A 20,861-nucleotide genomic window follows, 5' to 3' on the forward strand; every position below is an offset into this window, starting at 1 on the left:
GATGTTTAAAAGAGCCAATTTTTCTCTGCCGTTGGGTGATAGCATCCCAGTTAAAAATGCATGACTGAAAAAAAAAAAAATGCATGACTGAGGGCAGCCCGGGTGGCTCAGTGGTTTAGTGCCATCGGCCCAGGGCATGATCCTGGACACCCAGGATAGAGTCCCACATCGGTCTCCCTACATGGAGCCTGCTTCTCCTTCTGCCTGTCTCTGCCTCTCTCTCATGAGATCTCTCATTCTCTCTCTGTGTCTCTCATAAATAATTTTTTTTTTTAAATCTTTAAAAAAAATGCATGAGTGAGACTACTGGAAGGAGAGGGTTTCACAGCAATGCTCCCCCCATTGGAGTTAGTTAGACCTAAAAGAAGAATAAACTACACAGACTGTGCATATTAAAGTAGGGTGTAGAATTAAAATCAAAATCTAATTATATTTAATTATCAATTACCAACATGGTTAATTATATGCACATAATGATATATGGGACATAAATGATAAGTAGTATCCATAAAAGACTAATTAAAATTCTCCAACGAACTGGTGGGATGAGGATGGGATGAGGACCGTGTGGCCTTAAGAGAGGGAAAGAAAGTTTTTGGCTCACAGGCCTCATCCTAAGGAAAAAAGATTAAAGAGGCAGGTGACACTCTTCCTCATCAACTGAAGGCTGTATACACTGCTCCCTTTTATTTTTAGAGATAATGCTGCCCCACCTCACACTAAGCTGTCCCTGAGGACCCACCTATTTTCTAATAATTTCACTTCCAATACCAAGGGAGAGAGGTAAGCATGTTACTCAAGGACCCAACATCCCAGGCTATGGTGTCCCTTGATGAAAAAGCAGATAGATCTAGCCTTTAACAAGCCTCTAGAACAGCACTAAAATGTTCTGTGATGATGAAAATCTTATATGGTCTGTAGATTGTACTGAACACTTGAAATGTGGCCGTTGCAAGTGAGGAACTGAATTTCTTTTTAAAGATTTTACTTATTTATTCATGAGAGACACAGAGAGAGAGAGAGAGGCAGATACATAGGCAGAGGGAAAAGCAGGTTCCATGCAGGAAGCCCAATGTGGGACTTGATTCTGGGACTCCGGGATCACGCCCCAAGCCAAAGGCAGACGCTCAACCGCTGAGCCACTGAGGCGTCCCAGAACTGAATTTTTTAATTTATTTAATTCTAATCTTAACAGCCACATGTGGCTATTGGCTACCATACTAGACAGACAGTTCTAGAGCAATGCTATCCAGTAGAAATAGAATGTAAGCCACATAAGTAATTTTAAATTTTCTAGTAGCCATACAAAAAAAAGTTTTTTAAAAAAGTGAAATTAACTTTAATAATACATACTACTTAAATGAATATAATATTTTATCATTTCAAGATATAATATGATAATTATCTATTATATCTTCAAAATTTCATGCATATATTAATTTGCAGCCCATCTCAATTTGGATCAGCCAACAGTAGTCACATGTGGCTCCATCTTAGATAGAACAACTCCAGAGAATTATAGAGCTCTTACTGTGCCAGCTAGTTTTCCCTTCCCCTTTTCCCCAAATCCCAGAAGAGTCAAGTTCACAAGAACTTGTTCTGTTTCTTGCTCCTTTAAGAGTCATACACCATACTTTGGTAAGGTAAGTTGGGAGTTATCCCCATACCTAAAAATATCTCATTCAAAAATTCCCTAAATTCCACCAAGTAGAGAAATTTAGTTTAATAAATAAATATATGAGGGCTGCAGGAGGCTAATCATTCACATCTTCCTTTGGATTATGGGTCCTGGCCATATGAAGAGGACAGTGCTCAATACCTCTCCATCAAGAAAGAGTATAAAACTTTTTTTTAAGATTTTATTTATTTATTCTAAGAGACACAGAGAGAGCGCCAAATACATAAGCAGAGACAGAAACAGGCTCTCTCCCGGGAGCCCAGTGCGGGACTTGACCCCAGGACTTGGGGATCACCCCCTGAGCAAAGGCAGATGCTCAACCATTGAGCCACCTATGCATCCCAAAAGGATAAAACTCTTAACAATATACTCTTAATAAAGACCTCTGAAAGGATTCAAGATAAAACAAGAGAAAAAACCGAAAGCCTCTGGAGTTACACTTGGAAAAAACAACCAAACAAAATAATAATCGTTTTAGGAAAGAACTTCCAAAGTAACTGGTGGCAAACCAGTGAGCAATTTATTTCTTGTAGTCACAAAAGCAATCTATGTTGTCACTGCTTCTTTTAGCTCTCTCAGAGTGGGAGTAGATTGGGACTGAAGTCACTTCAACACCAAGGAATAGCTAAGCAAGAGAGACAAATGCTGCCTGAAGCCCCAGAAAGGAAAGGTAAGATCCCCCAAGGAAATAGTATAGGTGTCATTAAGAGGCAGACATAACCTTCAGAAAGGATAAGGCAGCACAAGAAAAAAAATCTACCATATGAGAGCATCTCAAGCCAAAAGGTGGTGCAAAGGGGAGTATAAAGGGACTATAACTTGATGGGATGAGCACCGGGTATTATACTATATGTTGGCAAATTGAATTTAAATAAATAAATAAATAAATAAATAAATAAATAAATAAAAAAAATATAGAGTATTAAAGGAACAGGCAGCAAAGGAATAATAATACCGAGTATGTGACTATAATTAAGGTCCCCCAAATTCAGTATATTATTTCAGTTGAGACCGACAACCAATGCAGTAAAGGAGTCAGATATGATTTAACTCAAGTTCACAAATGAAGAAACTCAAAGAGGTTAAGCAGGAGGTTAGGTGATTTTCCCAAGGTTCATGAAAGAAAAAAATTAGTCAATTCCTTTCTCACTTTGAATAAACATATATGTGTATGTAATACTAACTGCCCTAATGAATGTAAAAGCATGAAGAGAATACAACATAACCTCTCTGCTTGGGAAGAGGGCATTTACACATAAAAAATATGGGGTCACCTGGGTGACTCAGTCGGTTGAACCTCTGCCCTCAGCTCAGGTCATGGTACTGAAGTCCTGGGGTCCTGGGATTGAGCCCTGTGTCAGGCTCCCTGCTCAACAGGGAATTACTTCTCCCTCTCCCTGTCCCTTCCTCCTCCCTGCTCATTCTCTCTCTTTCTCTCTCTCTCTGTCTCTCTCAAATTAATAAATAAAATCTTTTTAAAAAAATACTTAAATTGGGGCAGTCCCAGTGGCTTAGCGGTTTGGTGCCACCTTCAGCCCAGGGCGTGATCTTGGAGACCCAGGATCGAGTCCCATGTCAGGCTCCCTGCATGGAGCCTGCTTCTCCCTCTGCCTGTGTCTCTGCCTCTCTTTCTCTCTGTGTCTCTCACGAATAAATAAATAAAATATTTAAACAAAAAAAAAAAAAGTAAAAATAAATAAAAAATACTTACATTGACTCAAAAACCTGAAAATCCTGGTGTTTCCTATACTTGAATTTACTTTCCTACAAGGTTAAACCAGTGTTCATCATTGCCCAAGACACACTGGGGAGAAAAAAATGTATACACTGCTTGAGGTCTGCCCCTGAAGATTCTGACTTAGTGAAGCCTGGGAGAGTGCTGGCCTCTGTATCTCATTAAGTATTACCAGTGGTCTCACTACACCCTAAAGGCTGTAAGCACTACCTCACACCAACAGACAGAGGTGCCACAAAGACTGAGGCCCAAGGAATGCCTGGAATTAGGGAAGCCAACTAAATTACTCCACAGCATCTTGCAAAGAGCCTTCCATCCCAAAGCTTTGTCTGGAGCTGAAGGAGTTGACAGACCAGGCAGCCCAGGCTCAGAACTGACAGGGTACCTGGCTCTCGGGACTGGCTATCATCGCAAATGTGCAGATCCAGGCGGGAGATGAGCAGATGGTAGGAAGACTCTTTCACATCAAATTTCTCAAAATACTGGCTGAGGCGACTGCTGCTGCTGTTGCTGCTGCCCTGGCCACCACTGAATGCCTGGGCCCAGGACTGCTGGGCACTGGGAGCAGGTGGGGTGATCTACATGTGACAGAGAAAAACAAGAAGTCCAAACCCAGAGAGGCTCCGCACAGGCTTTCTTAAGCTTTAGCTCAGGCTAAAGAAAGCCACAATTTAGCAATATGCCCCCTCCCTTTCATAACTATTCACCTAGTAGCTCACTTAGGTCTGTCCCACCTAAATAACCCAAACTCCAAAAAGCCTAATTATAATTAGTCTAGTAACTCAAGTCAGAGTACTGTTCTGAGGTTTGAACTGCCCCCAAGCTCTCATCCCCCAGGACTTAGCTGACTGATGGTAAGCCTGTGTAGTGAGGTCCCTCTTCTTTGTGCTCTCATGGCATAGTGTCTACCTATAACACAGCACTTACTACCTCCTATTGTAATAACTTGTGTACAGTCCATATTTTAAGACAGTGAGAGCTCCAAGGACAGGAATAAGAGGCTTATTCTACTTTTCCTTCCCAGTGGCTAGTACTATATAGTTAATACACTGGAGGTACCCAATGAACAGAATAAATGAATAAATTAGAAGCATAACAAAGCCTATCCAAATGACAAATACCCCATAAAGTATCAACTCCATCTATGTTGGCATGAACATGAATTAGGTCTGGCCTATCATCTCCCTAGCCCCACCAAGGGTATCTATTTTGCCTCTAACCTGTACAGGTTCAGGGGCCAGGCTCTTTCTCTGCTGGGCTGACTTCTCCATGGCCTCACTCAGCGACTCTGCATACTTCATCATAGCTTTGAGCTGTGAGTCAGTTAGCACCCACAGCAGGTCATCCAACAGGAACATCAGCTTGGAGGCTACCACATTGCAATCTTTGGTCTGAAGGGGCCACATAAAACATGGGGTTCAACATCTGGTCTCATTCCAACTCCTCCATGTGATGACTGCCCAGTTAATTCCAGAAATGGTTTTTCAATCCCCAGAACATGAAAGGAAAGCAGCAAACACTATGGAGAGTCAATTTCTTACAAAACTACTAATGTTTTCTGGATTAACAAGAAACAACAGTAGTCAACTGCTAGGTACCTATGTCACAGTCCCTATATATGGGTAAAATTTGTGGTTTCCAAAATTCAGGTGACAAGGAGGTGCAAATGTTCACAGAAACGTTCTGTACAACACTGAATTACAGGTCTGCCCCTTTCGATGGTTATTCCTGGAGCCAATATTATTCAAAAAGGAAAGAACACCAACTCCCAGGCTATCTAGGAGAATAAAAGATGGAAGTTTTCATGGAGTCAGAAAACATACTTACTCTTCTCTTGAGGGCTATTTGGATCCTGCCTTGGTTGGTAATAAGCCTTAGTGGAGTGGTAACTGGATCCTGATCACCATTGTCTGTAGCATCTGCCTCAATGCGAAGTGTTTGCCAAGTTATTTCCTTAAATGTTAAAACCTAGAAGGAAAAAAGGTAAAATCCCTTAATTCTATGGAAGAAATTAACCAAGAAGCAGGAAGTCCAAGGGGAAAAGATAAGCAAAGCAGGAACTCCCACCATTCTCAGTTGGGATCCTACCAATAGAATATAATGGATCAGAGATCCCTGAGAGAAGAAAAGATGTAACAGTAACGCTGGGATTCTTGGGTTCGCATAGAATGGAGGGACATATCTGAGGAAATCCCCAAAGCAGGAATAATATCCTTTAAAAATCAGTCCCATTTTGAATCTCCCCTAACACTAGGGCTGTCACCTCTCCTCGGTGGGGGTCAGTGATGCGGGTGAGGCGGAGGTCACTCTGCTGCCAATTGGGGTTGACACTGTAGCCCTGGAGCTGCCACAATTCAAAAGAAGCGTGGAAGGCCTTGGAGTGAATCTTGACGGTGATAGAATTGACGATGATGAACATCCCTTCCACCACCTTCTCAGCAAAGCCATACTCACTACAACAAATGAGGCAGACCAATGTTCAGAATCAGGTGAGACATGGTACACACACTCTTTATAGTGGAAGACATCAGACAAGATTATTAACACTATCTCTCTTTGGGTGCTAGGAACTGTGGGTGACTTCTTTATTTCTCTCTTCCTATTTCTACTTAAATTTTTTTAATTTTGAAAATTTTTTGTACTCTTTTTAATTGGATTTTTTGAAGAATGAAATGAAAGAAAAAAAGTTGACCTGGAAATAATCCCCCTTCTGTTAGAAAGAATAAATTGAAAAATATATTTTTAGGAATGCCTGGGTGGCTCAAGAGTTGGGCATCAGACTTCAGCTCACGGGACCCAGATCGAGTCCCGCATCAGGCTCCCTGCAGGAAGCCTGTTTCTCCCTCTGCCTAGGTTCTGCTTCTCTGTGTGTGTGACTCTCATGAATAAATAAATAAATCTTAAAATATATACACATATAAATATATCTCTTCCATTATATTCCAAAAATATAAATATATATGTATTTTTAAAGATTTATTGGGATCCCTGGGTGGCGCAGAGGTGGGATCCCTGGGTGGCGCAGAGGTGGGATCCCTGGGTGGCGCAGAGGTTTGGCGCCTGCCTTTGGCCCAGGGCGCGATCCTGGAGACCCGGGATTGAATCCCACATCGGGCTCCCGGTGCATGGAGCCTGCTTCTCCCTCTGCCTGTGTCTCTGCCTCTCTCTCTCTCTGTGACTATCATAAATAAATAAAAAATTAAAAAAAAAATTAAAAAAAAAAAAACAAATGTCATCTTTCCTCCGAAAACTTTAAAAAAATAAATAAATAAAATAAAATAAAATAAAATAAAATAAAAAATAAAGATTTATTTATTTATTTGAGAGAATGAGTGGGAGGGGAAGGGAGAGGGAGAGAGAATATGAAGCAAGACTCTGCTGAGCACAGAGCCTGACTCAGGGCTCCATCCCACAACCGTGAGATCGTGACCTAGCCAAAACCAAGAGTTAGTCACTTAACCGACTAAGCCACCCAAGCATGCTGAAAAATATTCATACAGTCCACAAACTACCTAAATGTGAATGTTCTGTGAGAGGAAAGGAAATGCTAGGTCTCTATAAAATCTTCAAAGACACAAGCATACTCTGCAAAGGTAGTAGAAAGAGGAAAGAACTACAGCTAGGTGAGCAAGAGGTCAAGAACAATCCCAACTAGACCCTGTCAAATATATCCCAAAGATTATAGCTATACTTCCACAGTGAGAGGTCAGAAATGGTGAGGAGAAGAATGAAGGCCATGTTAAAATCCTTCTGAATGTAGAAAACACAGACATTCCTGACATGTAAATGAAATCAGTTCTCATTATAAGAGAAAAAGAAGGTATGGAAATTATAAACTGGAAAAATACATATATTTGCAATTTATATCACAAAGGGCTAACATCTCAAATGTATAAAGAGTTTTAGGAAACTGAAAAGAAAGAGACCTACAGGCCAATAAAAATGGACAAAATATGGACAGTTCACAGAGAAGTTAAGTGCAAATGATATTAAATATAAAAATGTTGGGATCCCTGGGTGGCTCAGCGGTTTGGTCCCTGCCTTTGGCCCAGGGCGTGATCCTGGAGTCCCAGGATTAAGTCCCACATTGGGCTCCCAGCATGGAGCCTGCTTCTCCCTCTGCCTCTGCCTCTCTCTCTCTTTGTGTCTCTCATGAATAAATAAATAAAATCTTTAAATATATATATATATATATATATATATATATATATATATATATATATATATATATAAATGTTCTACCTCACTTATAAATCAAAACTAGACTGAGAGACACTTAATTTATAATAGAGGTGACAGAGCAGTTGGGAAAACATGGTCTTTCAATAACAGGGCATGGTCAATTTGAAGATGCCGACAGGGAAAAAATAATATTGACCCCTATCTTACACAAAACAAGAAAAATAATCAGTTTTAAGACTGATTGTATCTAAATGTGAAAGGTCAAACAATAAAACTTTTAGAAGAAAACAAAGAAGAATATCTTCATACCTAGGACAAGAAAAGAGCCCTTAAATAAGATACAAAAGAGCTAATCCATAAAGAGAAAAAATAGGTATACTGTACTACATTAGAATTAATCATTTCTGTTAAAAAAAAAAAACATTAAGAATGATATTGGTGATCCACATCACTCATCCTCAGTGAAGCAAATGAAAACCACAATGAGATATCGCCTGACATCTGTCAGAATGGCTAGTATCAAAACAGCAAGAAACAAGTGTTGGTGAAGATATGGAAAAAAGGGAACTTCTATGCACTGTTGGTGGGAATAGCAATTTGGTGCAGCCACTGTGGAAAATAGTATGGAGGTTCCTCAAAAAACTAAAAATAGAAGTATCATACGATCCAGTAATTCTACTTCTGGATATTTACTTAAGAAAAATGAAAACACTAATTCAAGAACACATCTGCACCCCTATGTTTATGGCAGCATTATTTACAGTAGCCAAATATGGAAGCAACCCAGGGGTCTATCGACAAATGCATGGATAAATATATGTATGTATATATGTGTTTATATATAAATGTATATATGTATATATGTATTTATATATAAACACACACATATATATAATGAAATATTACTCAGCTATAAAAAAGAATGAAATCTTGCCATTTGTGATAACATGGTTGAACCTAGAAGGTATTATGTTAAGTAAAACAAGTCAGACAAAGAAAGACAAATACCATTTCACTTAGATTGGAATTTTAAAAAACAAAACAAAACCAAACTCATATGTAGAGGACAAACTGGTGGTTGCCAGAGGGAAGGGGTAGGAGAAATGGGCAAAATAGGTGAAGTGATGAAGAGGTACATACTTCAAGTAATAAATCAGGATAAAAAGTACAACATAGGGAATATAGTCAATAATACTGTAATAATATATGGTAGCTACACTTATCATGATGAGCATTACATAATGTGTAGAACTGTCAAATCACTATATTGTACATCTGAAACCAATAAAAACATTGTATATTAACTGTACTTCAATTAAAAAGAAAAAAAGGAAACAACACCAGGGATGAGCAGGTACAGAGAAAAATCCATGTGAGGAAATGCTGATGAGTCAGGTCTACAAGCCAAGGAGAGAGGCCTCAGGACCCTGCTGACACCTTGATATTGGATTTCGAGCCCTAGAACTGTGAAAAAATAAATTTTAACTATTTTGGTGCCCCTTCTGTGGTATTATGTCATGGAGTTATAGCAAACCAATACAAATGGATACAGAGTTCCAATTTCAGAAGATGAAAAAGCTCTAGGGATTTGCTGCAGGGTGTGAATACAGTTAACACTACTGAACGGTATGCTTAAAAATGGTTAAGATGGTAAATTTTATATTATGTTTCTTAGCACAATTTTTAAAAATTATTAAAAAGACATGAAATAAAGGGGCGCCTGGGTGGTGCAGTTGTTTCTGATTCTTAGTTTCGGTTGGGTGGTGATCTAAGAGTTGTGATACTGGGCCCCATGTCAGGCTCTTGTGCTCAGTGCAGAGTCGGCTTGAGATTCTCTCCCTCTCCCTCCACTCCTCCTACTTGTTTTCTCTCTCTCTCTCTCTCTCAAATAAATAAATAAATAAATATTTAAAAAGACATGAAATACAGAGGAGACAATTTACAATAATTATAATAGAGCAATTTAAAAGGGACAACAGGTGGGGCACCTGAGTGGCTCAGTGGGTTAAACATCTGCCCTCGGCTCAAGTCATAAACCCAGGGTCCTGGGATAGAGCCCCATGTCAGGCAACCTGCTCATTGGAGAGTTTGCTTCTTCCTCTCCCTCTGCCCCACCCCATCAATTGTGTGTGCTTTCTCTCTCTCTCTAATAAATAAATAAAATCTTTTTTTAAAAAAGTAAAAAATAAAATAAAAGGGATAGCAAGTGTGCCTGGCTTGCTCAGTTAGTGGAGCACACAACTCTTGATCTCGGGGATTGTGGGTTTGAGCCCCATGTTGGGTGTGGAGATTACTTAAAAATAATATATTTTTTAAAAATACAATGAAATAAATAATAAAAATAAAAGGGACAGTGGTAATGTATAGTGATGGATATTGACTAGACTTATCCTGGTGGTCATTTTGCAATATATACAAATATCAAATCATTTTGCTGTACACCTGAAACTAATATCACGTTATATGTCAGTTATACCTCAATAAAAAAGAGAAGACAAAAGGAGTGACTCCAGGATATATAAAGCACTTCTACAAATTAATAAGAAAAAGACAAACCACCCAAAAGATAAATAGGAAAAATACTTATATTTTATTAAACAAGATATTCAAAATTCCAATAAACCAACCATCAAGAAAATGCAAATTAAAATCACAATGTGGGGCAGCCCAAGTGGCTTAGCGGTTTAGCGCCGCCTTCAGTCCAGGGCCTAATCCTGGAGACCTGGGATCAAGTCCCACATCGGGCTCCCTGCATGGGGCCTGCTTCTCCCTCTGCCTATGTCTCTGCCTCTCTCTCTCTCTCTCTCTCTCTATCTATCTATCTATCTCTCTCTGTGACTCTCATGAATAAATAAATAAAATCTTTAAAAAAAATAAAATAAAATCACAATGTGATACAACTACATATCTATCAGATGGCTAAAATAAAAAAATAGACAATACTAAGTGCTAGCAACTGGAACTCTTATGCACTGCTAGTGGGAAAAGTGGTACAAAAACTTTGGAAAACCATCTAGCAGTATCTACTAAAGAACACACGCACAGCCTATGACCCTGCACCTCTTCTATATAAAACAGAAATGTGTACACCAAGAGATATGTACAAGAATATTCATAGTAGCATTATGCTTTTTTCTTACATATGTTTAACTTACATACAGAAAAATTCATTCTTTATGGTGCCCAAGTCAAGGGTTTCAACAGATACATAGAGGCCACCACAGTCATGATAGAGACAGTTCCATATAGCAACAGTATACCTAATATCCAGAAACTAGAAACAAACCACATGTCCATCTACAACAGAACAGACTGTGACATGCAATGTAAGAATATACAGTAATGAGGATGAATGAACTACAAATGCATGTAACATGGACAACTCTCAGAAACACCACATGAAGCTAAAGTAACTAGATAGAAATGATGACATACTACATGACTACATTTATATAACTTTTAAAATAGAGAAAACTAAGGTATGATGTTTAAAAATCACAATAAATTCCCCTTGAGAGCAGATAGGACTGGAAAGGGCACAGGAGGCTTCTGGGATTCTCAAAGTCAGTAGTCTGCTTATTGATGTGTAAAACTTTGTAAAAAATCACTAGGCTAGGGGCACCTGGGTGGCTCAGTCAGTTAAGTATCTGCCATCCGCTCAGGTCATGATCCCAGAGTCCTGGGATCAAGCCTTGTGTTGGACTCCCTGCTCAGTGGAGAGCTTGCCTCTCTCTCCTTCTGCCCTTCCGCCTGCTTATGCTCTCCCATTCTCTCTCAAGTAAATAAAATCATGGGATCCCTGGGTGGCGCAGCGGTTTGGCGCCTGCCTTTGGCCCGGGGCGCGATCCTGGAGACCCGGGATCGAATCCCACGTCGGGCTCCCGGTGCATGGAGCCTGCTTCTCCCTCTGCCTATGTCTCTGCTTCTCTCTCTCTCACTGTGTGCCTATCATAAATAAATTAAAAAAAAAAATTTTTAAATCTTAAAAAAACAAAAACAAAAAAAAAAACAGAATCACTAGGCTATCATATACACTTATGATAAGTGATAAGGCCATTTATTGCTGCACTATTTGTAAAAGCAAACACCCTGAAAATAACTCAAACATCAATAGAGAACTGGCTATGCAATCTATGATGCCCCCCTATAACATTCTGAATATTCTATAAATTCAAAAAGGAGTAGGGGAAGTGCCTGGCTGGTCTGTCAGTACACCAGGCAACTCTTGATTTCAGGGTCATGAGTTCAAGTACCATATGTTTGGCATAGAGCCTACTAAAAAAAAAGGCAGGGGGGATAAGGAACATTGCTGTATATACTTCTATAGAGTGATCACCAGGACATAGTTTTTTTAAAGAAGCAATGTGGAAAGTGTTTATGATATACTACATTTTGTGTAAGAAAAGGGACAACACAAACAAACATGCATACATATACCTTGTATTATAGTTTTAACTTTGGAACTTTAGTTTTGTATCTTACATAGTTAAAAATAATGGGGATCCTGGGTGGCTCAGCGGTTTAGTGCCTGCCTTTGGCCCAGGGCGTGATCCCGGAGTCCCAGGATCGAGTCCCGTATCAAGCTCCCTGCTGGAGCCTGTTTCTCCCTCTGCCTGCTTCTCCCTCTGCCTGTCTCTCTGCATCTCTCTCTCTCTCTATCTCTGTGTGTCTATCATGAATGAATGAATGAATGAATGAATGAATGAATAAATATTTTTAAAAAATAAGTTTTAAGACAATTCAAAATTTTATTTTTTTTAAAGATTTTTTTTTAATTTTTATTTATTCATGAGAAACACAGAGAGGAGAGAGAGAGAGGCAGAAACAGGCAGAGGGAGAAGCAGGCTCCATGCAGGGAGTCTGACGTGGGACTCGATCCAGGGTCTCCAGGATCACGCCCTGGGCTGAAGGTGGCGCTAAACCGCTGAGCCACCTGGGCTGCCCACAATTCAAAAATTTAAAACAAACTGATATAAAAACTCCTAGAAGATAGCATAAGAGAAAACCTAGATGACATTAGGTATAGCAATGACTCTTTAGATTTAACACCAAAAGCACAATCCAGGGAAGAAATAATTGATGAACTGGACTTCATTAAAATTAAAAACTTCTGGGATCCCTGGGTGGCTCAGCAGTTTGGCGCCCGCCTTCAGCCTGGGGTGTGATCCTGGAGTCCCGGGATCGAGTCCAATGTCGGGCTCCCTGCATGAAGCCTGCTTCTCCCTCTGCCTGCGTCCATGCCTCTCTCTCTCTCTCTCTCTTTCCTCTCTTTTTCTCTCTCTCTCTCTGTGTCTCTCATGAATAAATGAATAAAATATTTTAAAAAATTAAAGTTATGCTCTGCAAAGACAGTGTTAAGAGAATGAGAAGACAAGTCTCAGACTGTGAGAGTATTTTGCAGTATATCTGCAAAAAACACATCTGATAAAAGACCGATACCCAAAATATAAAAGAACACGTATTCACAATAAGAAAACAACCCAAATAAAAAATTGTACCAAAGGCCTTGAAAGACAACTCACCAAAGTAGATCTACAGATGGCAAATAAGCATATGAAAATATGCTCTACACTATATATAAAGAAATGAAATGAAAATAATGAAATTCCACTATACACCTGTTAGAATGGCCAAAATCTGGAACACTGACAACACCCAATACAGGCAAGGTCGTGGAGCTGCACTGCTGGTGGGAATGCAAAATGTGTAGCCACTTTGGAAGACAGTTGGGTGGTTTCTTCCAAAACTAAACATACTCTAACCATACGATCCAGCAATCATTATGCTCCTCATATTCACCCAAAAAAGTTGAAAATTTATGTCCACATAAAAACCTGCACAAGGATATTTACAACAGCTTTATTCATAACTGCCAGAATATGGAAGTAACCAAGCTGTCCCTCAGCAGGTAAACAGATAAACTGTGGTACATCCAGACAATGGAGTATTTTCAATTCTAAAAAGAAATGAGCTATAGAATTACGAAAGACATGGATGAATCTTAAATGTATATTATTAAGTGAAAAAAGCCGATCTAAAAAGATGGAATCATACTGTATGGATCCAACTATATGACATTCTGGAAAAGGAAAAATAATGGAGAGTGAAAAAAGACCATTGACTTCAGGGGTTGAGGGCAAGGATAGAGATAAATAAAGGAGCACACAGAATTTTTAGGGCAGTGAAATAAATATACTGTGATATCGTAATGGTGGATACGTGTCATTATACATTTGTCCCAATCCAGAGAATGTACAAAACCAAGAGTAAACCTTAACATAATCTATAGACTTTGGGTGACTGTGACGTCAATGTAGGTTTAACCACTGTAACAAACGTACCATACTCTGGGGGGGGATGTTAACAATGGAGAAGGCTATGCATGTGTGGGGGGAAAGGGGATATGGGAAATCTGTGTACCTTCCTCTAATTTTATTGTGAGCCTAAAACTGCAAACTTCGTCTTAAAAAAAAAATGAACTACTTTGTAGTCAAATTGGTATCCCAACCACATAAAAAATGATTTCAAGTGACTTTAAAACACAGCATTTGACCATACTTCTCTATGAGACATATCATAAGTTTAAAACAGACACACACACACACACACACACACAGAAATCTACTGTACAGTAATCTAGTTGTATTGATAGTTATAATACTGGTTTTGATATTTTTTAAACAATTTAAAAAGTAAATCATTTATTATATTATTGTTGTTAGGAACCAAGATTCAGCATATGAACAAAAATACAAACATTAAATCTAAAAAGTTAATTTAAAATCCTCTTTTTTAATTTGAATTGAGAAATATCAGCATATTATCTTTATTCTTCTCTCTCTTTTTTTTAAAGATTCTATTTATTTATTTATTTGAGAAAGAGAGCAAGAGAGCATGAGCAGGGGGAGGGGCAGTGGGAGAGGGAGATGCAGAGTCCCCCCTGCAGGGAGCCTGACACAGGACTCAATCCCATGACTCCAGGATCATGACCTGAGCCAAAAGCAGATGCTTACCCAACTGAACCACCCAGGCTCCCCTATTCTTCTCTCTCTTAAAAATAACTTTACTCTAGAACTGAACACTTAAAAGTCCTTATTCAATTACAACTCAATGAATACATTTTGCCCAGATTGTTCTCTCTAAATAGCATTTCTCACTAAAAGGAATCAGGGTTCTTTGGAGTAATGTCAGATTCCAGGTCTGAAGTAAGGATGTATATGAGAAGCCTGAAACATCTTGTTCTGTCTAAAAGAAAAAAGATTATTGGGGTCTTCTCTAAAAGACATAGGAGGTGTCTCCAAAAAGCTCTCATTGGCCAAAGATGAGGACATCTGAATATCAAGACAAATGAGGACTATAGATGTATGAAAGACAACAAATTTTTTTTAAAAGTAAATGGAAGAGTAGGATGTTAGAAAATTTAAATGTAAAATCATGTAAAAAGAATGTAAAATGCAAAAAGAATGTAAAATAGTAAACCACTCTAGAAAAGTTTGTTTCTTAAAAAGTTAAATCTTGGGACGCCTGGGTGGCTCAGTGGTTGAGCATCTGCCTTTGGCTCAGGTCCTGATCCCAGAGTCCCAGGACTGAATCCCACACTGGGCTCCTTGCAGGGAGTCTGCTTCTCCCTCTGCCTGTGTCCCTGCCTCTTTCTGTGTGTCTCTCATGAATAAATAAATAAAATCTTTAAAAAAAAAAAGTTAAATCTTACCTACCATACCACCTGACCATTCCATTCCTAGGAATTTACCCAAAAGAAAAGCACATGACCACACAAAAACTTGTGTATGAATGTTCATAGCAGCATTACTCACAATAGCCAAAAACTGTAAATAAAATGTCCATTAACAAGTGGATAAACAGTGATCTACCTACACAATGGAATATATTAATCAATAATAAAAGGAATGACTCTCAGCAACATGGGTGAATCTCAAAGTAATTATGCTGAGTAAAAGAAGTCAGACAAAAACCAGTACATTCTATATGGTTCCATTTATATAAAATTATAGAAATTGTAAACTATAGTCACAGAAAGCCATGTTTGGGGATAGGAGAGGGTAGGAAAGAGAAGGAATACAAACGAGAATAGCAATATGTTTAAGGATTAATGGATATGTTCATTGTCTTCATTATGTTGATGATTTCATGGTGTATATACATATGCCAAAACTTATCAAATTGTATACTTTGTATGTGTAGTCTATTTTGTATTGATTATACTTTACTAAAGCTATCCAAAAAAACCACATAAATTCAAAATGATATGCCTCCTTCATACCCCCCACACACACCCATAAAAAACCTCTTTGGAGATTATTAGGATGTCAATTATAATTCTTACATTTGATAAATAAAGGTAAAAAATTCAGCAATTATCCTGACATTCTCATACAAACTGTACTTCAGGGTAATCAAATAGTTGGTGAAAGAAAGTTTCTTATAAAAAAATCACAGCTGGGATGCCTGGGTGGCTCAGCGGTTCAGAGTCTGCCTTTGGCTCAGGTCATGATCCTGGGGTCCAGGAATTGAGTCCTGCATCAGGCTCTGCAGGGAGCCTGCTTCTCCCTCTGCCTATGTCTCTGCCTTCACTCTCTGTCTCCATAAACAAAATTTTTAAAGAAAATAAAAAAATAAAAAATCATAGCTAATAAATGCAATAGAAAGAAAAGAATTATAAAATCCCTGTTTTGCACCCTACAGTGAAATAACAGATCTAGACAAATATCATCAACGGTCCTTACATCATGAGGTGAAAGGCAGATGAGGAACTTATCACAACGTACAAATCAGGCCATCACCATCTAAATCCACTGATTAATCTTAACCAAAGGAACATTCTGTGCCTCCTGATATGTTACCATAGGAAATACATGGTACAATTTCTAAAGTATTCTTACCAAGAAAACAAAAAGCATGCATTGAAATCAAGCCCTTAAATCCTACTACCAGGTTAAATGAGAAACATTTAAAATATCACCTTGACACAATCAACTGAAATACAAAATGTGGGAAATTCTTTAGAAAAAACTACCTAATTTCTACAAAGAATAAATGGTATATTAAAGAGTAAGGGTGGGGGATGGTTTACAATTAAAGAGCTTTGAAAGGCATATCCCCAAATGTAATATATGGAGCTCTTTGGATCCACACTACACTGGAAAAAATATTTGAGAGACAATTCAGGAAACCTGAATATGAAATAAAAAATATTAACAAATTCCTAGTAATTTTATTGATTGTGATAATAGTATTGTGTTTTTTCTTTCTTTCTTTACAATCCCTGTCTGCTAAGACACAGTATCCAGAAGTATTTACAGATGGAATCATGTACTACCTGGGATTTGCTTTCAAATACACACATGTGTATGCACACAAACCCAGTGTTAGGGAAAAGGTGAAAACAGAATGGCAAAATGTTGATAATTGAAGTCAGAAATTGGGTGCATGGTGGCGATTACACTATTCCCTCTACTTTAGTGTATGTTGGAAAATTCCTGTAAGGAAAGTTTTTATTTTTCACTAAAAGTTGATATGAACAGTTAACATGTTGGAAATAATAGGGACCTAAGCAACTAACCTCTGTCCTGAAGCAAGAGCAATGGGAGACTGTCCATTCGGGGGCCGAGGCTCCTCACATGTCTTCATTTCCACCTCCACCTTATCCAGACACTGAAATAAAAGCCATGGAGAGCTAAGCAACTCCACAAAACCCCACACAGCACACACTGCATCTATTCATCCCTATGCTCTAATTCCTAGTAGAGTGCTGTAACCACAGTGGGCAAATAATAAATGTTTGTCGAGTGAATGAACAAACTGAAATGCAAGGAGAGGCCTCATCTTCCCTCTTCTATGTCCATTAGCAGCAGAACTCCAGGACAAGCATGGGATTAGCTCACAGCAGAAACATAAATCCAAGTTACAGAGGTATTACTGTCCCTGGGGATCCTAATCTTTGGATAAAGATATGCACTGATCTGTTCTTGAAGGGCTTTCAGCTGATCATCACTCAATAGTCAACATGAACTAAATTTCTAATTTTTTCTCTGTCAGGATTCCAAAGAAAATCTAAAAGAACCTGGACAGCAAAATTTGTTATAAAAAACAAAGCAAAACAACCAACTCAGGACTCCTGGGTATTGTGTCTCGGTGCTACTATACATCACAGTAATTTCAGAATAAGCCCAGACAGTGGTCACTCTATCTCAGAGGGAAGCTCATAAGCAAGACAGCAATGACCACTCCCAAAAGGGCTAATAACCTATCAGGACTCTTCCCCATCCCTTCTCAGATCTATTAAAACCCCATCCCAGCCATTCCCATTTGATTACTTGCAATCAAGAAAGGTCATTACCAAGCAAATGGGGTGTGTCTTCAACTTTGTCCACTGGATCTGAAAGAGGAAAGCAAGACTCAGGGCTGTGGGAGCTGCCCCTCAAGAAAGCATGCCTGCTGGCCAAGGACAGCAACAGCACTCTGACCCCCATTCTCACCCGGATAGAGGCCCTGTTGCAGTAGACCCGAGTAATGGCTAACCAGGTGGGCAGCTCCAGCACATTCTGCAGAACCTCTTCATCCAGCTCCAGGTTGGTCAGCTGACCCTCTCCTTTCAAGGTGCTCAAATTGATTTTGTCCGGGGAAAGATTCTTGGTGAACCTGAAAAGAGTAAAGATAAGAAGCTATTATTTCCATGGAAATCCACTAAATGGTCATTATAGCCAATAACACTTTTCAATTTGGAAAAAAGAGAAAATTAAAGAAGTGCTGATTAATAACCACACTGTCTCTATGCCAGGTAAGATATTAGGTCAGACATATTATTATTATTGTTATTTCCTTCTAGCAACCCTTCCTTTATTCTTAAGTATTCAGGGAAGCCATATCAGCTCACAAACTCAGGTGAGGCATCCTTCAGAAGTATTGTCTTAAAAATAATAATTTTTGAAAATGTAAAATTAGTTTTGAAGACTGTAACTGTATGTCTCTTCCTCCCCTCCCCACAAATTATGATAAGACTCTACCTCCCTGCTTCAATTGGGAATCATGGTAGGGTGAGTCACTGTCAGAGATGAAAATAAGGACCCTTTAATATGCAGGAGAGAGGGGTGCCTGGATGGCTCAGTTGGTGAAGTGTCTGCCTTCAGCTCAGGGCATGATCCCAAGGTTCTGGGATCGAGCCCCATGTTGGACTCTTTGCTCATCGGGGAACCTGCTTCTCCTCCCTCTGCACCCCCCTTATGCCCCCACTTGTGCTCTCTGTTCTCTCTCAAACAAGTATTTTTAATAATAATAATATACAGAAGATAAAAGGCTGGGAATCACTAAGACAATTTACTTTTCTTTATAATAAAAACCATTTTTTTTTTAATAAAAACCATTTTTAAGAAAAGAAAGTAACAGGGACTTTTTCAAGTACATTCCACTAAAAAAAATAAAAGGAACATACTTTGAATGAAACATAAGCACAGTCAATAGTAAGTTATGCCACATATTAGTACTGACATCCTCAAAATGATACTATATAAGCACCATGTATCTAATTTCTACATTGTGCTCTATGCAAAATCTATTTACAGCTCCATATAAAATATGTGTCATTTTTCAAGCCTTGAAAAAAAAAAGTATGAGATTGTGTTATATTTCAACTTAACCTTGCCAGTATATAGGGCACTGTGTCTCAAACCATGGTCCTGTGATCACATGAGCAGAATCACTTTGGTGTATGTTTGTATTAACAAGCAGATTATTGGACCACACTCCAGAAACACTGAATCACAATGGGGAGGGGAGTAAGGGATCTGCAATTTTTATTTATTTATTCATTTATTCATTTATTTGGGATCTGCATTTTAGATAAACTCAGGGTGATTCTTCTGTTTTCTCAAGTTTGAAAATGGTTTTAGTTTTCAGTTAACCAGCTAAGGTGATTCAAGGAAGGGAAAATGAGAGGCTCAAGATGGAAAAGAGATGCACAAATCAATTCTTCAAGAGCAGAGACGTTTTCAACTTCTATTCTTATTACGGCTTGGTGTTTAAGAGCACAGGCTTTAGAGTTAGACTTGGGCTCAAAACCTGGCTCTCTCACTGACTAATTGCTGTGACTTTAGGCAAACTGTAAAGCCAACTTCACAGGACTGCGGGGATTAACAGAGCTAACTAACATATAAATATTTGGCATTTGTTAAGTGCTCAATAAATAAATCAAATCATTATTTCTGGATTCCACTGCTCTCTGCCTTTAGACAAGGATTAAATTATTATCTTTTTAAAAAAGGTTTAGGAGGCTTATATTATTATCCTGGGACTCAAGATGTCAAGAGACAACCCCTCAGCTATCTTTCTATCGCAACATATGATCCCCTATTCTCAAGTATGCCTATTTCTATCCTTTCCACCCAGGTATCTACAAATTGATATCTAGACAAGGTTAAAACTAAATTAATTTTCCCCATAAAGCCTTTCCATTATATCCCACTCTGGCTCCAATAACAGATTTTCATCTCTTGTCTCTCTAGTACTACTGGGTCACAAGAGAACTGAGGACAGGGAACAAAATTATCAATGAAGGTAGTCAAAATCAAGTGCGTAAAGGCAAGGCCAACCAACTTAAAACAAAAGGCCTACAGTTGGTAACCAGCAGAGTTCTATGAACGTCATAATCATGTCATCTGGCAAATGACAGCACTGACTGCTTCAGGGTAGTTCTGTGGAGGAGAGAACACTGTGCCCACTCTACTCTGATAGAAACCAGGTGAACTGATCTTGGAAATAAGTGCAACTGTATGAACAGCAACTAGCCAGGATTACAGACTAATCTCAATGAGGACTGCTCACCAGCATCTTGACATCCTGCTCTTCAACAGCGTTTACACGGAGGAACTAGAAAAGCACAAAACCAGGAAGAACCTGTCTTCCTACCCCAAAGTGTGATAAGGCCCCAGATGAAAAGTGATCATTCATATTTCCAGGTAAGGCAGAGAAGAATAACCAAGTAAGAGGATAAATTTCCTTTTATTATATAATTTTGGCTATCAGAATAAAGAATCTCTCTAGAGATTACATGCAGGTTTGCTGGACTATAATGGCTGTTCTCTCCAACAGTAATAATGATATATAATTTGCTTTTTCATATATCAATTTACTTTTAGTATTCAACAAAAGGTGGATATCATGTTATTCTCCTCTCAAAAAAGGCAGTAAGAATTTCTCAACTGATTTTGACTGGATTTTACAGTAATAACAAAGAACAGGTGAAAAGGTAAT

General features: G+C 38.7%; 1 protein-coding gene across 3 annotated transcripts in view; it reads right to left on the minus strand.

The window, feature by feature from the left end:
- Window positions 1-20,861, minus strand: part of UHRF1BP1 (UHRF1 binding protein 1) — a 61,866-nt gene that overhangs the window by 21,838 nt on the left and 19,167 nt on the right. For 2 of the 3 annotated variants that reach the window (XM_041757612.1, XM_041757606.1), the window contains 7 exons: window positions 18,092-18,254; window positions 17,953-17,991; window positions 17,176-17,267; window positions 5,677-5,866; window positions 5,241-5,381; window positions 4,634-4,804; window positions 3,799-3,991 (listed from right to left, as the gene is read on the minus strand). In XM_041757612.1, the coding sequence (XP_041613546.1) occupies window positions 3,799-3,991; window positions 4,634-4,804; window positions 5,241-5,381; window positions 5,677-5,866; window positions 17,176-17,267; window positions 17,953-17,991; window positions 18,092-18,254 (989 nt within the window). The remainder of the gene's footprint in view (window positions 1-3,798; window positions 3,992-4,633; window positions 4,805-5,240; window positions 5,382-5,676; window positions 5,867-17,175; window positions 17,268-17,952; window positions 17,992-18,091; window positions 18,255-20,861) is intronic. The other variant, XM_041757620.1, reaches the window with a different exon arrangement.

The sequence above is a fragment of the Vulpes lagopus genome, chromosome 1, assembly GCF_018345385.1.
Source record: "Vulpes lagopus strain Blue_001 chromosome 1, ASM1834538v1, whole genome shotgun sequence".
NCBI classification, from domain to species: Eukaryota; Metazoa; Chordata; class Mammalia; order Carnivora; family Canidae; genus Vulpes; species Vulpes lagopus.